Here is a 23,639-nt window from a genome sequence, read left to right as displayed (position 1 = left end):
AGAAATTTGTGCTGAGCAATTGTGTTTACAGAATTGTGTTTGCTTACACAGTATGTCTGTGTGTGCTTTTGCTTACAGTTGACCTGGATAGGCTCAATGATGACGTCAAACGATACAGCTGCACACCCAGGAATTATTCTGTCAATTTAAGAGAGGAGCTAAAGCTGACCAATGTGGTCTTCTTCCCACGATGCCTCCTTGTGCAGCGCTGTGGAGGAAACTGTGGCTGTGGAACTGTCAACTGGAAGTCCTGCAGATGCAGTTCAGGGAAAACTGTGAAAAAGTATCATGAGGTACGCCTTTCTTAACCTTCTCAATATTGCATTGTACTCTTTTTTACCTAGATCAGTCATGTGATTGCAAAGTCCCGAAGATAGCCAAGTTGACGAATGTGGCACTGTCTCTAAGTTACAGAGCCTGACACTGAAATCTCATCAGCTGTGTCCAGAGTCAATGTTCTTATCATGAGCAGTACTGTGCACTCTCCACTTAAATATGACACTTACTTGAAATAAAGGACAGACTAGTCTTCACAGCAGTTACAACTGCTCTTGACATTGGCAGCAGTTGTACTTATGTCCCAACTTTGGGGGATTTATGCCAATCACTAAAGTTTGCAGACTCAGTTGTCTTGTATGTAAAATGGAGGCAACATATTGTATGAGAGAAGCTCTTCCTTGAATTTTTCTGAGGGTAATCAATATAATGCAGGTGATATTCATTTTGTAAAGTATGAATATCATACTGAAATATGTCTTAAAACACAAGCTAATGTGTGAATGAGATGTTATTGTTAGAATGGTTGTTTGAGTTTCTTTCCATCGATGCCCTCTCTGAGAATAGTTATTTCTCTCTAAATGAAATATCCACCTCTATAAAACTTGGTTTTGCATGCTGTTTTTGTTATTTGTTCTGCTTTTTATAATGAAAGATATGCAACCATAATAGTTGCATTCTGAGCTAACTGAAAAGGAATATGTCATAACTGATATTTTCTTTTTTAAAAATTTTGTTCATTTTACTGTTTTACAATACAGTTCCATAGGCTCTGGGATTTCCCTTCCTCCATCCCCAAATCCCCATCTCCATTCTGATTTCCCCTATATCTCCCTCACAATCATAACTGATATTTTCAACTTGGGAATATAGGAAGTTTTGCCACAATTACCAAGCTTGCCTTTGACGAGGTAAACACATTATTTTAGCCTACACCGAGCATCTTAGTTGTAAGAGCTGTTTACCCCACCTACTGTTTTTAAAGGGAAAACAAGTGCTCTCATCTGAAGAGAATGCGGTCCTCTGGGGTCATTGTGTTTTATTTTCGTCTGAACTGATGACCTCTAGATTGGATGTGGCCCTTCACTTCTAAGAATGTGAATTTTGTAACATTTAGTCATACTCTACTCATAAATGCAGACTACAATAATTGGGTGAGAAATGAAATACTCTAGGCTGTGACAAGATCTCTACTTAGGAATAACTGTAAGAAAGAACAATCAAGTCCAAGCCTTTGATATCTTTGTGGAGTGCTTTATTTTCATCTTGACTCTGTTCAGATAGAAATTTCACTTTTTTTTTTTTTGAAAATTGCTTATTGTGGAGACAGCAGAATTAATCATGCTCTCAGAAGGATTGTTAACACTTAAGAACTTGCGAGAACTCTTCCCTCGGTCTCTTTCTCTGTACGTAATAACGGTTACCTGTATGTTTCTGTTCACAATACCCAGAGAGGAAAACCCTGAACCTCCCCATTCAGTAATGAGTAGGTATAAAATGTTAGTGTCCTTTTGAAAATGCACTCTAAAGCATCTCTTTAAGACATGTGTCATAATATTTTTATTTCTGTGGAGTTCACTGTGAAATGCCAAATAGACAAAACCGTGTCAATCACCCAGTAACTGCATACCTGGAGGAAATACTACTGTCAGATTCTCCCAGCTTTCTAACACGCCCTTGAAAAGTGTCACAAATATCACTGTCAAGTGCCCAGTGGAAAACAGCAGAAGGCTTGTCCCACTTCTTGAAGCAAGGCTTGTCTCATTAGGGAAAAAGCTTGAGCTCTTTGCTTGCTAAGGCTACTTCCTCCGCACAGTGTTTTCATAATGCACATTTTCCTTGAGCCTTGGAGGACCCATCATATGCATAGCCTTGAAAAAAATATTTCTTGCACCATAAAATTCCATTTCTCTGAACTTTTCGAAGCATCCACATGTTAATTGTGTGACTGCATTCTTAGCTTGGAGAAATGAAGAAAGCAATTTTCCCAGTTCCTGATTGCTACTGATATGAAATGTATTTTTCTGAGAAATGAACACCATTTAACGGGGTGGGGGAGGGGAAGGGGAAAGAGGAACTCATCACCTAATAGGTCTATGTGATTCTCCATGAATATTTCAATGCTCATTATCTAGGAATTAAAGTCTGTGAAATTAGAAAACCCCTAATGAAGCTACTGTCATTATTCTTTCACAGTCCATGTTACCACTCGTGCAGGGGTTTGAGTGGTCCTCACAGTACACTAAGATACGACCATCCCTCTTCTGTAGAAGATCTGTCGCTACCTGTTACTGTATTCTACCTCACTTCTAGTAGCCATTCTGTACATCTTGGAATATGTGATTATAAAAGAGGAAACGTAACTGCTGTATCTATCTGAGGTTCGTAGCTGAGGCCTCCATAGCAAAAAGATAAATTGCAGGAGAGAAGTATGCAAGTTTATTTGATTTTAACATGGCAGAGGAACCTTTTTAACTGGAATATTTAAATAATAGATTTGATGAGGGGTTAATAGTCTTGGGGCCATAGGTATCAACCTAATGGTAATAAATTGGGAAAATCTCAGCAGAGCCTATTTGTCAATTTCTTCTCTGCCCCCTGTCAGTCAAAGTGCTCCTCTTGTCTGGATGTAGACACATCATCCCTTACGTGCAGGCCTCTGAGTTGAACCATGGGAAGTCAGAACATCCGTGCTGAGCTGTATGACTTAACAATGAGAGAGGCAGGAAGGGAAGATGAGAGTGGATTCCTGCTACTACCACTTTTCCAAATTCCTTCACATTGGAATATTTTGGAATAGTGTCTTGGCCCTCCTCATTGGATATAGAAGGGTATTTTGTGTGACATTTTAAGATATAGTTCCAGAAAACACAAAGTCTACAAAATTTACAAATCTGATCCTACAGACAATATGTAACAATTATGAAAAAGTTTCTTGAGATACTGGATAAAAGCGAAAAAATGGACATAAATGAAAGAAAGATATGAACTAGAACAGTTAGCATTTATAGCCTATTTTATAAGGAGCTAATTCACTGGACAATGCTAGTGGTAACACCAGTGCTACTTACATGGGCCTGTGTGTCTGATTGCATCTGAAGGCGATAAAGCACAAGAGAGGTAGGTGCAGGGTTATTTGAGATCATTGTCTAGCCCCTCTCAATTCTGCCAGCCTTTCAACAATGAGGACTTATGTTTACATGACTGCAGTTTCATTTTTAAAAATGTGCACTTTCTTTCCTTTCTCAGTCTAAATTCATGTCAAACCTTCTTGCCAAAGCTTGACAAACTTACCATACAGTAAGATACCGCCAAGCAGACAACCCCCTGGTGTTGTGAGTAACGTCCAATGCCAATGTTGTGCTCTGAAGTTTAGAACACACAAGGTTTCCATTATGTTTCCTGCGATGATGGTCTGAACAAGAAGTTACTAATCCTCTAACTGTCAAACCCACTTAACTATTTAGATGCGTAAAGCAGAACTGCAGCTAAATACATCTAATCATAACTCTAGAGGCCTCATGGACAACTCCTACTGCAAGTTGGTATCTGGAGTTGGAATTGTAGCATAGCAGGTTCAGATGCTGATACTGGCATCCCATATGGGCTTGGCTTCAAGTCCTGCTTGCTCTACTTCTGATCCTACTTGCTCTAATTCTTTAAAAAAAAAGATTTACTTTATTTTTGTTGGAAAATCAGATATACAGAGAACAAGAGACAGAGAGAGGAAGATCTTCCATCCATTGATTCACTCCCTAAGTGGCCACAACAGCTGGATATCAGCCAGTCTGAAGCCAGGAGCCAGAAGCCTCTTTCAGGTCTCCCACGCAGGCGCAGGGTCCCAAGGCTTTGGGCACTTCTCAGCTGCTTTCCCAGGCTAAAAGCAGGGAGCTGGATGAGAAGCAGGGCTGTCAGGATTAGAAGCAGCACCCATATGGGATCAGGTTCATGCAAGACAAAGACTTTTATCCACAAGCTACCATGCCAGACCCTCACTCTAATTCTTATCCTGCTCTCTGCTAATGGCTTTGGAAAGCAGCAGAAGATAGACCACATTTTTGTGCCTCTGCCAACCATGTGAAAAACCCAGATGAAACCGCTGGCTTCGACTGGCCCAGCTTTGGCCATCAAGTCATCATGGGAGTAAACCAGCAGATGGAAGATTTCCCTCTCTCTATCCCTTCCTTTCTGTCTGTAAAACAAAACTATTTTTTCTTAAATTTAGTACTGAGTCTTGTGATTTGGATAAAGCATTCCTGTTATAACTCTTGACCTCTATTGCAATTATTGCCTGCAGGTTGATTAATTTTATAGGAAGAAAATATTATGCCTTCTCAAAAATAGTTTTACTTATCATCACTTAGGTTTCAGAATAGTTCATCATGATTCCTTAAGTTTATATTTCTTTTTCATAGACTGTATGCATGAGAGATGTTAAAAGGGGCAAAAATTGTTTTTATTTTTGTTTGTTTTCCAAGAAACTGTGTTGATTACAATTTTCCGTACAAGTTATAGAGATCTTAAAACAAATTCTCAATGTTTTAAGTTTATACATCTTTTTTCTTGAAATATGTACCTGTGTTCCTGCATCAGCCATTAATTTCAGAATCATTACAAGGACTTAACGAGTTTTTGTTTTTGTTTTTTCCAACAAAGAACCCGATTCAGCAGATACATCTTTTCTGCTAGGTATTGCTTTATTAATGTAATGGTTTTATAGTGATGATTCATTCAGTAGTTTATTGGCAACAAAGCAAGTAACTATAGTTAAATATCTTCTGTAATGTGGAAATTTATGAAACAGAGCATCCTTGATTTTGTGTTGCGGGGTAAAAGCCACCAACTGGCTCAGTCACTCTCCAGTTAGTAGCTGTCAAACTTTCCTGGCTTCATGGGATTTTCCAGGGGCTAGAGCAGAGTCAAGAGTTCAATTTTATCCCAAAGGTTCTAAGAAATAGCTGGCTGCCCCTCAGTAGATTTTATTTTTGTGCATGTGCTTGCAGCTGTGAATCATAGCTTGGAAAATAGGGAAGTGTTTTGTGGCAGTGCCTATTAGCAATCTCTTTCCACTGCTACAATTAATTTAATAGTTCCTCGCTTTTAAAGGTGGATAACCCAGAACTGGCCAGGTTGCATTTCTGATAAGGGCTTTTCATTTTTCTTTTAGCTTTGCCCACTCCTTCAAATCATCCTTGCTTTCTTCCTCCTCTCAATGCTGTGTACCTAAACCTAAGACTATTACATGGTCTGAAGGCTTTGAACATCAGTGCTGTGATCAGCCAGTAAAGCAGTCCAATTTCCACTTTGTTCAAACAGTGCTTTCCTGTCTTGTCTGGAAAAAGTGTCTGCCAATTCATTTTTCTCTTCTTATCAGCAGAACACATATATACTGCACTTGTGTTGCTTAATATAAAACACAAGAAAAATCCCCGGACAATCAGAAGACCAGTTAGAAAAGCTGCCCAGTCGTGTGCTCTCATCCCAAAGTACTCACTTTTGTTTGGTATCAGATGAGAAAGCGAGTCAGCAGAGAGCTGACTTTACAGGTGCTGGTCATTGCACAATATTAGGCCCTGATTAAATAATATTATGCTCACCTTGCTAGAAATCACTTTCTTCACATACATCCCCCCACTCCTCTAATGTGGTATTCAGACAGTCTTGGAGAGCTCACAGCTAAACCACACTCAAGAAATTCTTGGCAAAGCTGTAGGTGCCCAATCCCCAATCTCTTCCAGGACATAGTTACCAAATATGGCACAAAGCTGGATTTTCATTTCCCTCATGAGTGAGGCTATTTGATAGTCAAAAAAAATATTAACCATTGTTTTGGTTACTTACTGTTTATAGAAGGATAAAAAAGAAGTTCACTCTACTTAAATTACTGAATTAAGAAATTATACTTAGGAGCTGGTGTGATGACTCAACTGGTTAATCCTTTGCATGCAAACACCAGCATCCCATAATGCAAACACCAGCATTTGTGTCCCAGATGCTGAACTTTCCATCCAGCTTCCCTTTTGTGGCCTGGGACAGCAACAAAGAATGGCCCAAAGCCGTGGGTCCCTGTACCCATGTAGGAAACCAAGAAGAAGCTCTTGACTCCTGGCTTCATCTTGGCTCAGATCTGGCTGTTGTGACCATTTGGGATGTGACCAGTGAATGAAAGATCTTTTGATCTATCCTTCTATCTGTAAATCTGCCTTTCCAATAAAAATAGACACATCCTTAACGAAAGCATTTCACATAGTTTATACATTAAATTTAAAAAAGAAAATTATACCTTTATTATTGTTACTAGTAGTAGTCATAGTAAAGGTCCAGGGATGAACACACTGCTTGGGGTATCTGGGTCTATATTGGACTGCATGGGATCCAGTGGCAGCTCCACTTCCTGCTATTGCACATCTTCAAGGAAACCTTGATGGCTTAGAGACTTGGATCCCTGCCACCACATTGGTCTTAACTGAATTCCCAGTTTCTGGTTTCAGTTTGGCCACAGTTGAGCAGTTGTGGGTATTTGGGAACCAAGCCTGCAGGTGGGAGAGTTCTGCATGTCTCTGGCTTTCAGATAGATACAGCAAAACCTTGTTTAAAGAAAATTTTACAATGCTTCAAAAATGAAGGATACACTTATTTAATAAGTGCTGTATCGATGCCTGGCCCTACACAATAAAATATGTCTAGTGCTTGATCTGTTTTGAATATAAATGGTCTTGTATCTTAACAAATATGGAAGAATGGAAACATCCTTTCTTCTGTTGAAATCACAAATCATCTTCTTAAGGCAAAATATCTTACTTCAACAAAGCACTCATTTCTGGTATTTCACTTCCATAAGTTTATGTATTATCCTGTCTGCAGAAAAAAATAAGCTCAATATTCTGTTTATCTAGAGTTTACACTTTGGCCAGAAAAATATAGTATTTGGGATGGCATCTATAACAAAGCAAGTCTGTAAAAACTATTAAAAAATATTGAGGTGGGCCCAGTGCAATGGCCTGGTGGCTAAATCTTCCACTTACAAATGCTGAAATCCCATATGGGAGCCAATTCATGCCCCGGATGCTCCACTTCCCATATAGCTCCCTGCCTGTTTCCTGGGAAAGCAGTAGAGGATGGCCCAAAGCCTTGGGACCTTGCACCCACATGGGAAACCTGGAAGAAATTCCTGGCTCCTGGCTTTGGATCAGCTCAGCTTTGGCCACTGCAGCCACTTGGGTAGTGAACCAGTGGATGGAAGATCTTTTTCTCTGTATCTCCTTCTCTGTGTAAATCTACCTTTCAATAAAAATAAATAAATATTTTAAAAAATAAAATACTGAAGTATGCATGAGCATCATCCCTGTATGGCAGGTGCATACCTCTGGGATCTGTAGACTCCTTCAATCCAAGGAGTTTGTGAAATTATTCATTTGTGTGCATTTTAAAGTAAGTCCATAGCTACACATGGATTCTCAAAAGGTTAAGTAGTTGTTGTTAAATAGGATAAAGTAACACCTGGCTGAAGTAAATTCTAACAGGTAATATACTTCTTGTTGTAGGTATTAAAGTTTGAGCCTGGCCATTTCAAGAGGAGGAACAGAGCAAAGAATATGGCTCTTGTTGACATCCAGTTGGATCATCATGAACGGTGTGACTGTATCTGCAGCTCAAGACCACCTCGATAAACGATTGTGCACACACTTACATTAAGCATGCGAGAGCATTTAGGTTAAGCAGGAGGCAGCAAGAGACCCTTTTCCCACCAGCAACTGAACATAATACTAGCCTACATTGCAATAAATACAAGTGGTTGCTGAGTTTCAACCTAGCTTAATTAGCATCATAGCACATAGAAAGGGTATGTCATCAATCTTTATATCCAAGAATATAGGACTGCATTTAACGATAGTACAAGAGGAGATATATACATCATATATATTTATGATATATATCTCCATATCTAGATGTAAATAAGTCAAATGACTTCAATATATATAATCAGAAACACCGGGGCATATAAATGGACATTTCCAATCTTACTCTTATGACAAAATAAGAGGAATATCAAATATGTGTTTCTTTTATATTTCAAAAGATGAATCATTTTTGTTATAGCTTCAATCACAAAATAACTTTCCATCTTTGTTTATGAAAGTATCTTGTGTGTTAAAAACAAACAGCAAAATTTCTTATGTACATTGTGTCTTAGTTGATTATAATACAAAAGAAAAATATGAGTTTTGGGAAAAGAGCAAATACTTAATCATTTTCCCCAGGTGATATACTTACCTATGTAGATGATAATTATCTGTGTCCAAAACTGTGCCAAAAAAATACAGGTGCTTTAGAAAGTAAGACATGAAGTGTTTTGATACATTTTCTAAGGTACACCAACTCATTTCACACCTGTCTTGGAAAAATTACTCAGAAGCTTATTGTAATATGCCAGCAAGAGACAATATATAGCTTGTAGCCAAATTTCAAATTGTTTTCTTCCCATAAGTCCTCAACAAAAGCAAATCCTCCCAAGAATGACCTGAGACTTGTATATGAACCATTCAAAAAGATATTCATTAGCAGAGTTAGACAGTTCAAAGTAAAAAAAAAAAAAAGGATCCTTCAAGTGTTCACATAACTGAAAATTAGATGGAATGTTTCATGAAATCCTTATTCAGTAATGGATTGAAAGTGTTGGAGCTGGGCCAATGCACTTACGTATTTTGCTTAATTACATGAATTTACAGCACTGTTTTAGACTTGGCAAGCCGACATGGATTATTCATAGTCTACAAAGCTTTTGCATATTAATAACCAATTTTGTTGATGTAAATTCCTGATTACTAAGTTACTCGGTCACCATTCTGAATTGTGTCTGAACCCACTGAAATCAGATCTGGGGTCTTGGTGCTTTCCAAATCTGCAGTTGATTCAAGGAGTCAGTTGTTCAAATGTATAGGAGAACAAGTTTGGCTCTGTTTTACTAGAAAATTGTTTTTACATTGGTTATTGGTATTTCATGTAGATTTTCTTACCTGACTACTTAGTTTCTATTTTAAAGGATATTGGCCACAAGAGTAGGTGGTGATTCATTGTTCTCCAAAGAAAGACACTTAAGAGAGAACACTGAATTCTAAATAGGTAAAGAATGGGCATGAAAACTCTATTTTTCTTCCTATCTTGAAGGTAAAATGGGGAGTTAATTTCTTCTGTGAGTCTGTGGATCTACTTGCCTGCAAGCAGACAGGGTGAGGAATCTGTGACTGGGCTTCTTAACATCCAGTGTCATAGGACTGGCCTGTTAAATGTAATTGAATAGCTAACTGGAATGCTACAAAACCAAATTCTCAAGTACCCTTAAGGAACTCAGTTCTTCTCATCATTTTGCAATGAAAGACTTGCGCTTATCAAAAAATATAACTTCTGCTCCTTTAAAAGTGTTCCGGGTCTTTATTCAGGGACTGACTGGGGAAATTAAATATTTTATAGTTCAGTCTCCAGAACCCAATAGCACAATCAGAAGTAGCTTGGAGACAATAACAGTCAGCAACCACCCTTCCCCTTCATGGCCACTGTGAATTTCCTGAGAAAACATTGTCTTCCTGTACCAACATCGAAAAGTGTATTACATCATTCCAACTGGTATGGCTCACATCACAAGTGTAAATATGAAAAACCAGAGTATTCCACCCAGTTTCCAATAAACATTTCAGGCTGCAATAACCACAATAGTTTGTAGTTAAGGCCCTATCTGTACTTTTATTTATTAGCTTAAATGTAAACAGGCATATTCAATCACTTTTGCTTTCCTGACTGTTTTATTAAAACTTCTCCCTTGGTTATCTGTTATCTATTGCACTTCCAACGTGTAGCCAGTAAATCTGTTTCATTGCCATCAAGGGAATAAAAAGCTCACTGTACAAATTGCATTTCAAAGCAAACCCCAATAAATCCACACGTCTGCATGGTTCGCTCACCTGGAATAATGTGTTTCATTCAGTATGTTCTGCAGTGTGGAGCTTTGAAAGTGTTTGTATATTGGTAACATGCAGCTTTCTAGGTCTCATAGCTTTATCTGTAACTGTAACGTGCCTCTTCATGAAAAAAATAAATATTGATTTTGAATAATACTATTCCATTATTTAGTACTCAATTGCAAATTTAAAGCTATCCTAGGTTGAAAACTTACTTTTCACCAGTGTGTGCAAATGTCAGGAATGATAGGGCAGTTTCTGAGTAGTGTGATTTATAATGGCTAAAAGAGAGAACATCTACTCTCAGCCTACAAAATTCTATTCTGCACCTGTCCTGCAGCTACACAGTAACTGGGGACTAAGGTTTGGTTTTTTGCTCCTGCTGTTGCTCCTTATTTCACTTTTATATGAACTTTTAATAAAATATCCTCTCTGACATTTCTTTATTATTATTCCACCAGAAACAGGATAACAACTATACAGTTTTGAGTGAAACTTTTCCAAAGTAGTTATTTTTCTTAGTTTTATGTAGTTTGGGCAATACAAATAACAACAAGAATTCTATGGCAGAAATCTATTTTACCATCAGAAAAATCAATTGCCTGTTTGTGTGTGTGTGTGTGTGTGTGAACAAAATAATGAAGTAATCTGTGAATAATGGTGAATGGACATAACTTGAGCTTTTATGTAAAAATCATAGTAGCCAAATATAAATTACATTTTAAGGCAAATGTCCTAAACCTTTTATTTCATTTCCTCAACGTGTAATTTTCCAGTTTTAACTTTAAAAATAACTCAGTAAATATTCTTATTGCTCATATTCTCCTGGGGTTCTCTGGGTGAATGCTAAATTAAAATTCATACATATTATTCATGCCTGAAATACTAGAAAATAACAATGTGTCTATTGGCAGTCATAATCAAATATTCTGGAAGATAGAATAGAATTCACCATTTTAATTGACATTGACTCAGATTATGTTGTTTTAAAGTATCAAGTGAAAAACTAACCAGACCTTCAAAATAAAATAAAATTATCTCAGAATAGTGGCACATCAACAATGCTTAAGATACTATCTACTTAACATAAAGATCTTTCCTTGATGTTTAAGTTGTTTTATTATTTATAAATTAGTTTGCGTCTTTCAATTAGATTTTATTTCTATGTAAATGTCTAAAAAACTCTTAAGCAGATCACAGTAGGAGAGTATAGACAAGTTCATTTAATGTATTAATTGCAGCAAGATAATAGATAAAAAATCTTCATTTTGTAACAAAGTTATTTGAATTTCTAATTATTTTTAATTGTTGGATCCTGGTGGCCAGATTTATTGGATTCAATCTGTATTTTTAAATAATGCTGCAATAAATCGCTTTTAGTAAATAAGTTTCTGGATTATATTTAACATGTCTCTCTGATTAAGGTCATGTTACAAACTCATTTCTGCTCTAGTATTTTTGCCTGTCTTCTCTAGGCTTTTGTAGGTTTTACTTTTCTCCCAGCGACTTCAACGTTTGTGCTGTTCTTACCTGTCAATATTCTGGTCAGTGGAGATAATGTTTGGTGCCTACTTTGGGAAGGTATAGGAGATAGATATCAATTGATAGATATCAATCAAAAATGTGCACTTTCTAAGTGACTAATTAACATGATAATATTGCCAACTATTTTTCAAAGTTAAACTTTTAAATAAATATTCACCAGCACTGCCGATTTTCATGCAAAACTCAAAATCTGAAGATAAATTTCAGGAAATGTAGACACCATTATATCAGGAAAAATTAGTTTATTTTTATGTTAGTTCATTAATTTATTTAGCAGCATGTACTATGTGTTAGGCATTCTTTGAGATTCAAAACACAAGGTGACCAAATGCATGACAAAACTATAAAGAAGTATTCTAGGTTAGATAAAAAGCATAGATTTTCTAACAAAAAGAAAAAGCTGTATAAAGTGAATGTGGATAATTCATGGAATATAGAGTAAAGTAGCAAGAGGAAAGGAATCGATAATCAGTTTGAAAATGTAAATAAGTACTTGATTATACAAAGCTTTGCATTAGTGGGAGGCAAATCAATCCGTACCTTTTACTTTCACTTAATAGTGAGGGGCGTTAAGGATATTAACCATCATGTAAGAGCAGACCGAAGTTAAAAGACTTTGGTCCTGGTGACTTGCCTGTCCCTTTCCGTTTGTTCATTTACAAAATTGTGTGTGATATGTTAATATGGCTAACTGGCAGTTTCAGCCACTTGGGGAGTGAACCAGTGGATGGGAAATTTTTCTTTGTCCTTCTCTGTGTAAAACCACATTTCCAATAAGAATAAATAAATCTTAAAAAAATGATTCAAATTGGACACAACCTCTTACTGTACATACTGATGTTCCATGTGATGGTTCGTTAGCATACACTTTATCATTTATCATTGCTCTTCACCATTCTCACCAGATTCTAAACCATTGACTTGTTTCATCTTGAACTTGAACACCCAAAGGTGAGTCACATAAATGTTTTCTCTTTGTAAAGTTATTTGCCTCTGATATTTCATTATAGTTACAGAAATCTGTTGACAGCTTCTCTCTATACTCTTGAAGAACTGCTTAGTATTTGTTGAATTCTTTATTTAGCTTAGTGTTAGTTTATGATTATCAACTAAGTTAAAATTCTGTCAATGTAAAATTTAAAAAAAAGGAGAAGGGAGGGGGTGAAGTGAGTGAAGGAGGAAAGGATGTTGTGAGAAGTATTTTTACATCTTGAAAACTAAATATGAAACACATGAAATGTGTTCTGTTAAAGTAACAGTTTAAAATCAGTAATGTAAATAATAAGAATAATAAAATATCTAACTCATGCATCACCTTTTACTTCTCTAGATGGAGATTTTAATCATGTACTTAAATGTGAGTCTCAAGGTCAGAAGGGGGTCTGAGAATAAGAAATAAATTATTGATTTATTTTTAAAATTTATTTATTTTCTTATTGGAAAGACGGATTTACAGAGAGAAGGAGATACAGAAAGAAGATCTTCTCTCTGCTGCTTCATTCCCGGAATGGCCACTACGTCTGGAGCTGTGCCAATCTGATGCATTGAGCCTCCTCCAGGTCCCTCGCTTGTGCAGGGTCCCAAGGATTTTGGCCATCCTCGACTGCTTTCCCAGGCCACACACAGGGAGCTGGATGGGAAGTGGATTAGCCTGCGCACATATGGGATCCTGATGCATGCAAGGTGAGGGTATAGCCACCAAACCATTACACCAGGATAGAGACATAAATTTCTGATGAGTATATTTTATTCTGTGTGCACACATAAACATTTTTCATTCATACATAACTGTTTTGCTTCTTTTTGTTTGTTTCATTATCTTTTGACATTTCAATTTCAATTTTGATTTTAATTTAAAAAGATTCAATATGATTTAAAGACACAATTCTACAAACATAATATTCCCTTCTGACCTCTCTTCCAACCCTCTCTACATTTCTTCCATCTTTCTTCTCATTTTATTTCTTCTTTCTAAGAACATATTCTATATTGGTATTGCAACAAAAAGTCTTAATATTACACTGAATAAGTTTAACAAGTAAAAAAAAAAATTCACTCTCATTTAGTGTGAATATAGACCAATAGCTAAATGGTAAAATGACCATGTCATGCGTATATGGTAGAGTTTAAAGTAATTATTTATCATCAAAACTATACTAGCATGACATACTTAACCATTGATTTGATAAGGTATGAAACAGTTTCACAAAACCACTTTCATATGAATGCTGTTACACAAAGGCATTTCAAGTTCAGTTATTACTATTTTTTATTTTGGGGATCACATATATGGGAGAACTTGTGGTATTTGTCTTTCTGGTTCTGGCTGATTCAGTTCCCTCTGATGTCCTTCCGTTACATTCAATTTGCTGAACAGTGTAGAATTTCAGTCCTCTTTATAATGTAAGAATATTTCATTGTGTATGTTTACCACATTTTCTCTGTCTGTTCATCTCACAAAGATACTTTGATTCCAAATATTGGCTATTGTAAACAATGATATTGTAAATATAGGCATTTTTGCAATGGTATGCTTTGACTTGCTTCACAAGAACAGGCTAAGACTCCATAGGTTAAGAATTCAGTAACTCCCACGTGTTAGAAAAAAAAAAACCTGCTGCTTAAGACTATAAAGTTTCATCTTGTTTAGCATTTTGTAATTCTTGGAAATTACAGGAAGTATTCATTTTTTACTGTTTTAGAATTTAGTAGTTCAACTATCAGGTTCTGGATTTTTCAGTGATGAAAATTTTGATTACTTATTCCATCTCATTACTTGATAAAGATCTGTTGAGATTGTCTGTGTCTTGTCGAAAGTTAAATACAAGGAGAAAATACAGGAAAGAGTTAAGAAAAGAACATCATTACATAGAAAAGAAAGCTAATTAGATTAACATCAGATGTCTCTACAGAAACACTGCAGACCAGGAGCGTATGATGGTATAATCAAAATCTTAAAAGAAAACTTCCAACCAAGATGCTACATTTATATAATTTAAAAGTGAAGGAGAAATAAAATATCTCCCAGATGAGCAAAAAACTGAGTGAATCCATCACCATCAGAGAAGCCTGAAGAGTGTCCCGCTAGAAGTAAATTAAAAGCACACAATGCTGGCAAATTTGCTAATATAGAAGAGAGAATCATTATTTCATCAACTAAATTGACAGGTCTTAGCTATGTCAATATTATCCTTGAATGTTAGTGCATTAGATTGGCCAACCACAAGACTCAGGTTGGCTGAATAGATGAAAAGCCATGACCCTGTTAAACGCTGCCTACAAGCAACTCACTTTGTAAACAAAAACACCAAAACTGAAAGTGAAGGACTGAAAACCATGTAAGAGGCAAATGAAAACCAAAAATGAGCAGGAGTAGCTTTTTGTTTTGTTTTGTTTTGTTTTTTAAGGATTTATTTATTTTTGTTGGAAATTCAGATATACAGAGGAGGAGAGACAGTGGGGAAATATCTTCCTTCTGCTGATTCACTCCCCAATTAGCAAACGCAGAATGTTTAGTCTTAAGGGAAATACACTAGTCAGTTCCTGAGAGTGTCTGCTCAAACTTTCACCCATAATCAATGCGTGCCTTTATCACATATATATTTCGAGTGATGACACTTTATTTCGTATATATTGTTGATTCATTAACAATGAACACAGAACCAGTAGCAGTACAACTCATTCCTGAAGCAGGCTTGTCTAATGCATATAGTTTTCCCAAAAGTCACAGTATCGTAGTCTTCTTACAGTTAATAACAGCACACAGCAAAGACTTGCAGTGTGCATCTGGAGAGTCCCCAAGAACCATTTCAAATAGCAAGATTACTGAGCAAAAGAACAAGACTCTGAAAAACAAAACAAAATAAACCATGAAGAGAACAGTTGTTTAGTTGAAATAATTTGACAGTGTCACCTTATTTCAACTCAGCTGGGAACAGGGCGTCTCAAATTTTTCACAACTCTGTGCATGTTTGTAAATAATGGCAAGACACTGCCAATTGATTTGAAGGTCACAAATAAATTTTTAGTAAGCAGATTTGCAAATGTAGAGACTGTGACTAATGGATATTGACTCTAATGAAAGTACCATTTATTGACTGCTTCCGATGAGCTAGGATTTTTTCTGATGCTTACATACATTTTTTTCATTTGAAATATATTCTATATTAAATGAGCTTTGTGAAAGTGAAATAAATCAATGTGTATAACACCTTTATTATAACAATTATTATATGTATTATATTTCAAAAATTTGAGAAGGTGATAGAAGGTTCAAATAACCTACTCAAGGTCAATCTGCAGTAAACTGCAGACAGTTTTTATAACCCACATCCTTAGTCACATTATACCAACACTTCTCTGAGTCTTTTCTTGGCCAGGAGGCAAATTTAAAGAATTTCTTCAAAAAGAAATAGATTCTAAGTTCGTCACTGAAGATTCTAGTCAAGTTTCATTCACTTAATGAATAACAACTGAGCTTCTTTTATGTGGAAGACATGATTCTAGGCACAAAGTACAATAACCAAGGTAGCAAATACATGGTGTTATTGTTTTCATTACATTGACATCAAAAAGATACAGAAGACAATAGGATGCTGGACTCTCTGCCATTATCCATGCCCACAATAATGGACATAAGACAGTGTATGAAGGATTATACTTTAGTAATGATATAGGGGAACTCAGTGGCAGGGCAGGGCGAGTTGGGCAGAGGATAGGGGAAATCCACGGGGCCTATAGAACTGTGTCTGAAAATAATAATAATAATAAGCGGAAGAATAAAGAAAATATTTTAAGAAAGAAAAAGTTAAAAAGAGCCATCTGTGTTGGAGCCTCTGGGAAAGGAAAAAAAAAGACAAGACAAGACAAGAAAAGAGAAAAGAAAGAAAAGAAAAAAGGAAGGAAGGAAGGAAGGAAGGAAGGAAGGAAGGAAGAAAGAAAGAAAGAAAGAAAGAAAGAAAGAAAGAAAGAAAGAAAGAAAGAAAGAAAGAAAGAAAGAAAGAAAGAAAGAAAGAAAGAAAGAAAGGGAAAGAAAGGGAAAATATGCACAAAAGTCCATATGAAGGGGTGTCAAGAAGTTCATAGAAAGAGATGTTTATTTTGGTGTAAAAATTTTTGAAATCCATGCATGTCCTCCCCAGGATAAGCTTTTCCCATGAACCTTTTGAAATGTATCTGTATAATGATAATGCTTGTAAAAAAAAATCAAGCTAGAAAGGCAAATGAAAGAAAGCCTCTCTGGTGGATAATAAGGGTAATAATATATATATATATATATTTTCTGAAATTTCAAGGCTGAAAGGAAATAATGCATGGAAGTATCTTGTAGAATACCCTAGCCAAGGGAAGTACACCAATAACCAGAGTAGAAACTGCCCAGGGTTGGTGTAGGGACTGAAGAGGAGCCAAGCCGATGTAATGAGGAAAAATATATGATGTGCTGGCAGGACAATTCTTTCGGGATCTTGTAGGCCATGGTTGCAGTTTGGATTTGTAGCATATTGAAATGTCCTAAGAGTGTGTTAAACAGGGATTAAGTGTATGATAGGTTGGCAAAAGATGTCTCAGTGAGTATGTAATTGACAATGAGAACAAGAGTGGAAGCTTTGGATCTATTTACAGACTAATGAGAGGGGAGGTTTTATACAGAGAGGATGCAGAGGAGGCAGAGAGAAATAGCAGTTTGCAGATACACTGAAAAGCTTTTAACATGAAGAGAAACGAAGAGTACATCTAATGACCCAGGCTGATGTCCTGGGTGAATGTTGCGCTTTGTCCTCCATGGAATCTTTTCTTCATGCTTTCACAATTTTTACTAAATTCCAAATTCCGAGCTTGGGCTGTATTGTCAACATTTGCTCCCCCTGGGGGAAACAAAAATGATTTCTGAGTCACCTGGGAAAATTTGTTCTGAACATTTAGTAATAAATTATCTTGATGATTCTATGAAAGCCCTATCTTATCAGAACCAAAACCAAGTAAACCAGATTTTTCCCAGTTATACTCTAGTTGATGGAAGGCTTATGGGAACAATTTGTTTGTCCCCATACACACACTTGCTAACTGAAGACACTTCAAGGCACAGCAGTTTCTAACAAGTAAAGGTAAACAAATGAGCTGTGCCGAGAAATACCACTTGCATTCATCCAAAGGCCACAGTGAGAAAAGCTCAGAACAAATCAGCAAGTGTATTAATAGAAAAGAAAAGAAATATTTTGGTTCAGTATTGACCTAAAAATGGACTCAACGATAAACTAAAAATACTTCTCTAAATTCCAATACCTCAGGATCACGACATTCAGTTTCACAGGAACTGAATGCATTTCCTGTTCTAGCCATAGGAGGAAACAGATTTCTCCAGCAGGCATTTTAGAAAAATAAATGAGCTTTTCTTTGCAAGAGTGACTAACTCAACTCTCCTTCCCTCTCATAGAAAAGGAAAACAGATGAAAAGCCACAAAACTGTGACTGATCTAGATTTTGTTTTAGAATAAAGGAAGTGAAACAAAGCTTAAACATCAGCATGGTGCAGTGTTGAGAAGACCCTACTTGTTTTCGTATGGGATGTTTTGTTGATTGCATGGAAAAATTATCTCTGAGAACCTGCTATATTTCAGGCATGGCACAACATGCTCAGCATGCTCAATGAATGATTCTTCAAGTATTGCCCTTATAGTGTTACAAGTACAGCCTAATATTGGTAGGCAGCTAAAATTAGCTATCCAAAGCAACGCTCAGAACCAATTGAGAACAGAGATACTACAATTCTCCTTGAAACCCATTCACACGTTGGGCTGGCTGATTCTCTGGTGAGGAGGGGCTGGGCTGTGGGCTGCAGGATGTTTAGTGTCTTGCTTGGCCTCTCCTCACTGTATGCCAGTTGCACTCTTTCCCCTATGAACAAGCTAAAAAATGTCTATGTCCTGTTCCCTTTATGAAAAAAGCTTGGCCCTTGTGAGAACTGTTGATTTTAGAAAATGATGTTAGTAATGAAATCTTCTTTCTCTGGGCTCCTCTCAAGTTTTATGAAGTCCTCGGCCAATTAATATTGTTTGGAGGAGAGTTGGAGGACAATGTGGAAGGTTCAGCTACTCAGGCTTAAGGGACAGCAGAATCTATCAACCAACCTTGAAAATAAAGACAGTAACTGATTTGAAAGACACAAATGTCAACTCAGTGATATTAATTTACTCAACCAGAAAAGCTATCAACTGACTATACCTCTGTGTCCCTACATCCCAGGGAAAGTGGATAAAATTGTTCCTGGATATTTTACAGTTAGGGGAGGCAGACAGGTGAAAGGCAGAATGTGCAAAGAAAGTATCTGGCAATAAATAAATAAAAGCTGATAAGGAAAACAATGCTGAAGTTCCATTTTAAGTAAAGTGGTCATACAGGGTGATGAACCAAAGGAAATATGTGGGAAAGCCATGCACATATCTATTTTAAAAAAGTATTTTTTGCAGGAATAATGACAAAACAAAGGACCTGAGTTAGCAGTTTGCTTAATATGTAGCTGGAATGAAGTAAGCTAAGCTGAATGGCAAGAGGCAGTAATAGGAGGTTAGTCAGAACCAGACTGTTTAGATTTTTAGAGCATTTTGAAGACTCTGATTTGTAGTTGTAGCCCACAAATATTTCCAGCTGTTCTTTCGTGCACATAGAGGACTATATTCCACTGCACCCTTAAAGTCAGATCTAGTCACTTGTGACAGACTGGATTGTTTGGCCCAATTCTTCACCATTTTTTGCATCCTCATTCATGTCATGGCCTCATTGTTAATAGATACTCATTTACCTCTTGCATGAATTTGGACAACAGGGTAAAAGCACAAATGGTGAGAGAGAGCTGGAAATGTAGTTGCCCAGTGTGGCCTACCTTTTTGAGCTTTTGCCATCACAATAAAAGCAGCCTGGCCTACCCTGCCTGCTCTCATGGTGGGGGGCATGAGAAGCATATTAAAGGGAACACCCCTGGGGGGTTTGGAGCTTAAAGCAGACCACCTAGCCTAGTCCACGGTAGATAAGCTGATTCCCAACCAGTCTGCAGATGTGGAATAAATAAATGCTTATCATGGCATGCTGCTAGGATTTTGTGGTGGTTTGTTACACAGCAGGTCACCTGGCTTTAGCCAAGAAAATAAGCGTGCAAGCAAAACATTTTAAAGTCTAAAAATTCTCATTCCTGTCTCCTGTTATAGCGAGGATGAAAGTATCAGCGTATTTAAAATGTTGAAGCAAAATAATATTAAAGCTAAATTTATTTTGGTGCAAAATTTTAAGCCCATTCATAATTGTTTTATAAACGACATTTTCTATAAGCTTTTTAAAGGCATCTTGTGTAGTCTGAGAAGAAATAAAATCTGTAATGCCACGTAGTGTTGTTTCTATTTCCAATGCTACATAACCTAAAGGTCTCTGTACGATTTTATTTTCAATTTAGTTAAAAGGCAGAGAGAGGATGAGATTTTCCAGCGTCAAATCCTACAATAGCCAAGGCAGGGTCATGTCACAGCCTAGAGCTGAGAACTCAGTTTGGGTCACCTACTTGGTAGCAGAGACCCAAGTGCTTGAGCTACCATCTGTTCCCCAGGGGGTGCATCCGCAGAAAAGTGGATCAGATTGGAACTGGGACTCAAACCAAGCATTTCACCATGGCATGTTGGTGTTCCATGTGCTGTCTTATCTGCTGCTGAGGCAAACACCTGTCCCTCTGCAGGCCTTTGAGGTAAAGAATATCATGATTTGCCTCATAAACAAGCAGCTTTGCATATGTTAAGAATGGATGGAAGGAGGTGTGGGTGGAGGCTAGTTAACCATTCCCCGGTGGTTATGCCGCCTCAGGCAAGGCATTGTAGTGGCTTGGAACATGGTGGTAGCAGCAGGAAGGGTGAACCAATGATCATATCCTGCAGACATTACAAAACTACTACCAAGATTCATATAAGATGCAGAGCATGAGAGAAAGAAATGAACCAAAGACAATTTCGAGGCCATGGTGTGTAGAGTGGGCCGAGAAAATCTTCATTAACAGAGATGGAATTTGTGCTGAGAGAAAAGAGGTTTGGCTCTGGGAGTTTATCTGAAGTTTAAGGGTAGGCATGGTTCCCAAAATTGTATAGAGAATTGAAATGAACTTACTAGTCCAGGGTTCAGGGCAAGTCGGGGCAGGAGATGTGCTTTGGCAGTTTGTTGTTGTATACAAATTGTATTGAAAGCGACTAGATTAGAGCAAATCACAATGTGAATGAGAATAGACCGAAAATATGGCTGATGGATTCAGTGCTGGGACATCCTACATCAAGAAGCCAGGAAAGTGTCAGAAGTGTCCAGTGAGGCTGTTGACGATTAGCTAATACGGGATTCTGATGAACCCCTTGCACTTTCCTGGTCAAGTGCTTTATCCAACTCCCCCCACCGAGTTTTTGGTCCTGGAAGGCTGACCTTGACGGAACTGATCCCTGTTCTCTTCCATTTTTGGTTGGGTTTGGTCAATGGGAAGAAGTCTGAAGAGGAAATTAGACAACAGGAGCTGAGATTAGGTCACTGGCTCTCCAAGTTAAGGATGCTTCAAAATTACATGTGAAGATCATGTGATTCATAGGTGAGACATGAGGATTTTCAGGAAAAGCTGATGCTGGTTTAGGGCCAGCGCATTGGGAAGCACTGGATTCTGTTCTGTATTCGCCTGATCCCTCTCCCACACTCTGACATTGCTGGAGTCCAGTTGTGACCCCAGCAGGAAGTCGCTGCTCCTCCCACTGTGGACTTAAATCTGACACTATTCTTCTGGAATGTCAGTATCATTTTTCTGTCCTCATCTTTGTAAAAGTGGTGATAACTATTCCTGGTATAATTGGTATGATGGAGAATATAATTAATGCTGTTGGTAATTAATGCCTGTGTAAAGAAACCTTCCTTGAATTATCCTAATATAAGTGGGTTGTTTTTGTCACTGAAATAGGAGTCTTAGAGACTTCCTTTATTTTTTTTAAAGAATTTCCTGCAGTTCTTTCTTTTTTTATACGATTTATTTTATTTTATTGGAAAGTCAGATATACATAGAGGAGGACAGAGAGGAAGATCTTCTGTCTGTGGATTCACTCCCCAAATGGCCTCAACTGCTGGAGCGGTGCCAATCTGATGAATTGAGCTTCCTCCAGGTCTCCCATGCAGGTGCAGGGTTCCAAGGATTTGGGCCATCCTCAACTGCTTTCCCAGGGCACAAGCAGGGAGCTAGATGTGAAACAGGGTCCCAAGGATTAGAACCAGTGGCCATATGGGATCCAAGCGTGAGCAAGGTGAGGACTTTAGCCTCTAGGCTACTGTGTCAGGCACCCTGTGGTTATTTCTAAAAGACCATTGACTAAATAAGTGGAGGTGTTACCAGAAAAGCTTGATGGATTCTTTCCTCAACTTACTATAGAAATAAAAAGCTGGAAACCGATTGCAGACAAAGAAGTTACATTTTCAAAGTGACCAGGTGAGCAAGGAAAGAAGAGAGAAGGGGGAAGCACATCACAGAGAGAGCCAGAGGGCGGGGTGCCTCTTGAAAGGAAAGCGGGAGAGACACCAAAGGTTTAAGGAAGAGTCTTGAGATTTTAAGGGTTCCCTAACCCCTCCTTGTTGGGTGGGAACCTACTGATAAAAGTTTCTCCATTGGTGGTCTCTTAACCAGTTAGGAAATAGGTGGGAGATGCTTGTGCCACCCACTTGAAGATGTGACCAAGATTTCAGCAGGCTTGGGTAGTCTTGGGAGTAAAGCTTGAGACAAAAGAATGGGGGGTAGGGGAGCACATTTGAAAAAGAATTGTTGAAAGTAAATTGCAAATTATCCAAATTTTCATAAAGAGACTACGTAATATTTAAGACAATCATGCAAGGCCCCTGAGTCAAATCAGATACAGCACCTATGAGATGCTATTCACTGTGTTCTTCATGAATCAAATGTCGAGCAAACCCTGTGAAATTATTACAAAGGTTCTCAAACTGCAAAAAACAAAACAAAACAAAACAAAAACAATCAGGGTTCTGAATCAGTAGTTCTCAGAGAAAACTGGACAGTTTCAATTTCTAACAACTTCCCAGGCGTGACTAAAGCTGCCCATCGGAAAAACCACATTGGAAATAACTGATTTTTAAAATTTAATTGATTTGTTTTAATTTTTCATGATACAATTCTATAGACTCTTTGATTTCCTGTCCCCCATCCCTGAACCATCACTCCCCACTAATTTCCCCCATGTCAGTACATTAGAATAGTCCTTCACAGTCCATCATAGCTCCATCATTCAGCTATTTAAGTGTATCCTGACATTGTGAGCACAGACAATGGCAGAGTCCAACATGCTATTGTCAAGATATATTATATATATATTACATATATTGTCAAGATATGTATTGTTAAGATATATAACAATTTCATTGACAGCCCATCTTTGATTTGGAAGTAGAGCTGAACACTGCATTGCTTCTTCACATCTATAATGTGACACTCTCTAACACATAGTTACTATAGCCCCTTAAATGAAAAACCATAAAAAAATCACTAACAGAAAGAAAAAATTTAGAAAATCTACAGCAACATGAAGTTAAATAACATGCTACTGAATGACCAATGTGTCGCTGAAGAAATAAAACCCAAAGACCTTCCTGAAGCAAATGATGCTATTATGTGACCTATGAGTCAGTGGGGGAAATTAGTAAGAAAAACAAAGCATTTTTTTGAATAAGTGAAAATAAAAACAAAATTATCAAACCCCCTATGATGCAGCACAAACTGTTTTGAAAGGGCTGTCGGCCATACCTGACACTGTGTCCCGAGTGTCCAGTATCATGTCTGGATCACAGGGAAGCAAGCCT

General features: G+C 37.4%; 1 protein-coding gene across 2 annotated transcripts in view; it reads left to right on the top strand.

Moving 5' to 3' along the window:
• PDGFD (platelet derived growth factor D) overlaps positions 1 to 8,858 on the top strand; it is a 217,046-nt gene extending 208,188 nt beyond the window's left edge. For both annotated transcript variants that reach the window (XM_040977235.1, XM_040977234.1), the window contains exons 6-7: positions 79 to 293; positions 7,821 to 8,858. In XM_040977235.1, the coding sequence (XP_040833169.1) occupies positions 79 to 293; positions 7,821 to 7,946 (341 nt within the window). In that variant the 3' untranslated portion in view covers positions 7,947 to 8,858. The remainder of the gene's footprint in view (positions 1 to 78; positions 294 to 7,820) is intronic.
• Positions 8,859 to 23,639: the final 14,781 nt, after the last annotated feature.

The sequence above is a fragment of the Ochotona curzoniae genome, unplaced genomic scaffold (genome assembly GCF_017591425.1).
Source record: "Ochotona curzoniae isolate NIBS_2020 unplaced genomic scaffold, NIBS_Ocur_1.0 contig_2723, whole genome shotgun sequence".
Taxonomy (NCBI): Eukaryota; Metazoa; Chordata; class Mammalia; order Lagomorpha; family Ochotonidae; genus Ochotona; species Ochotona curzoniae.
This window is presented reverse-complemented; position numbering and strand designations above follow the sequence as displayed.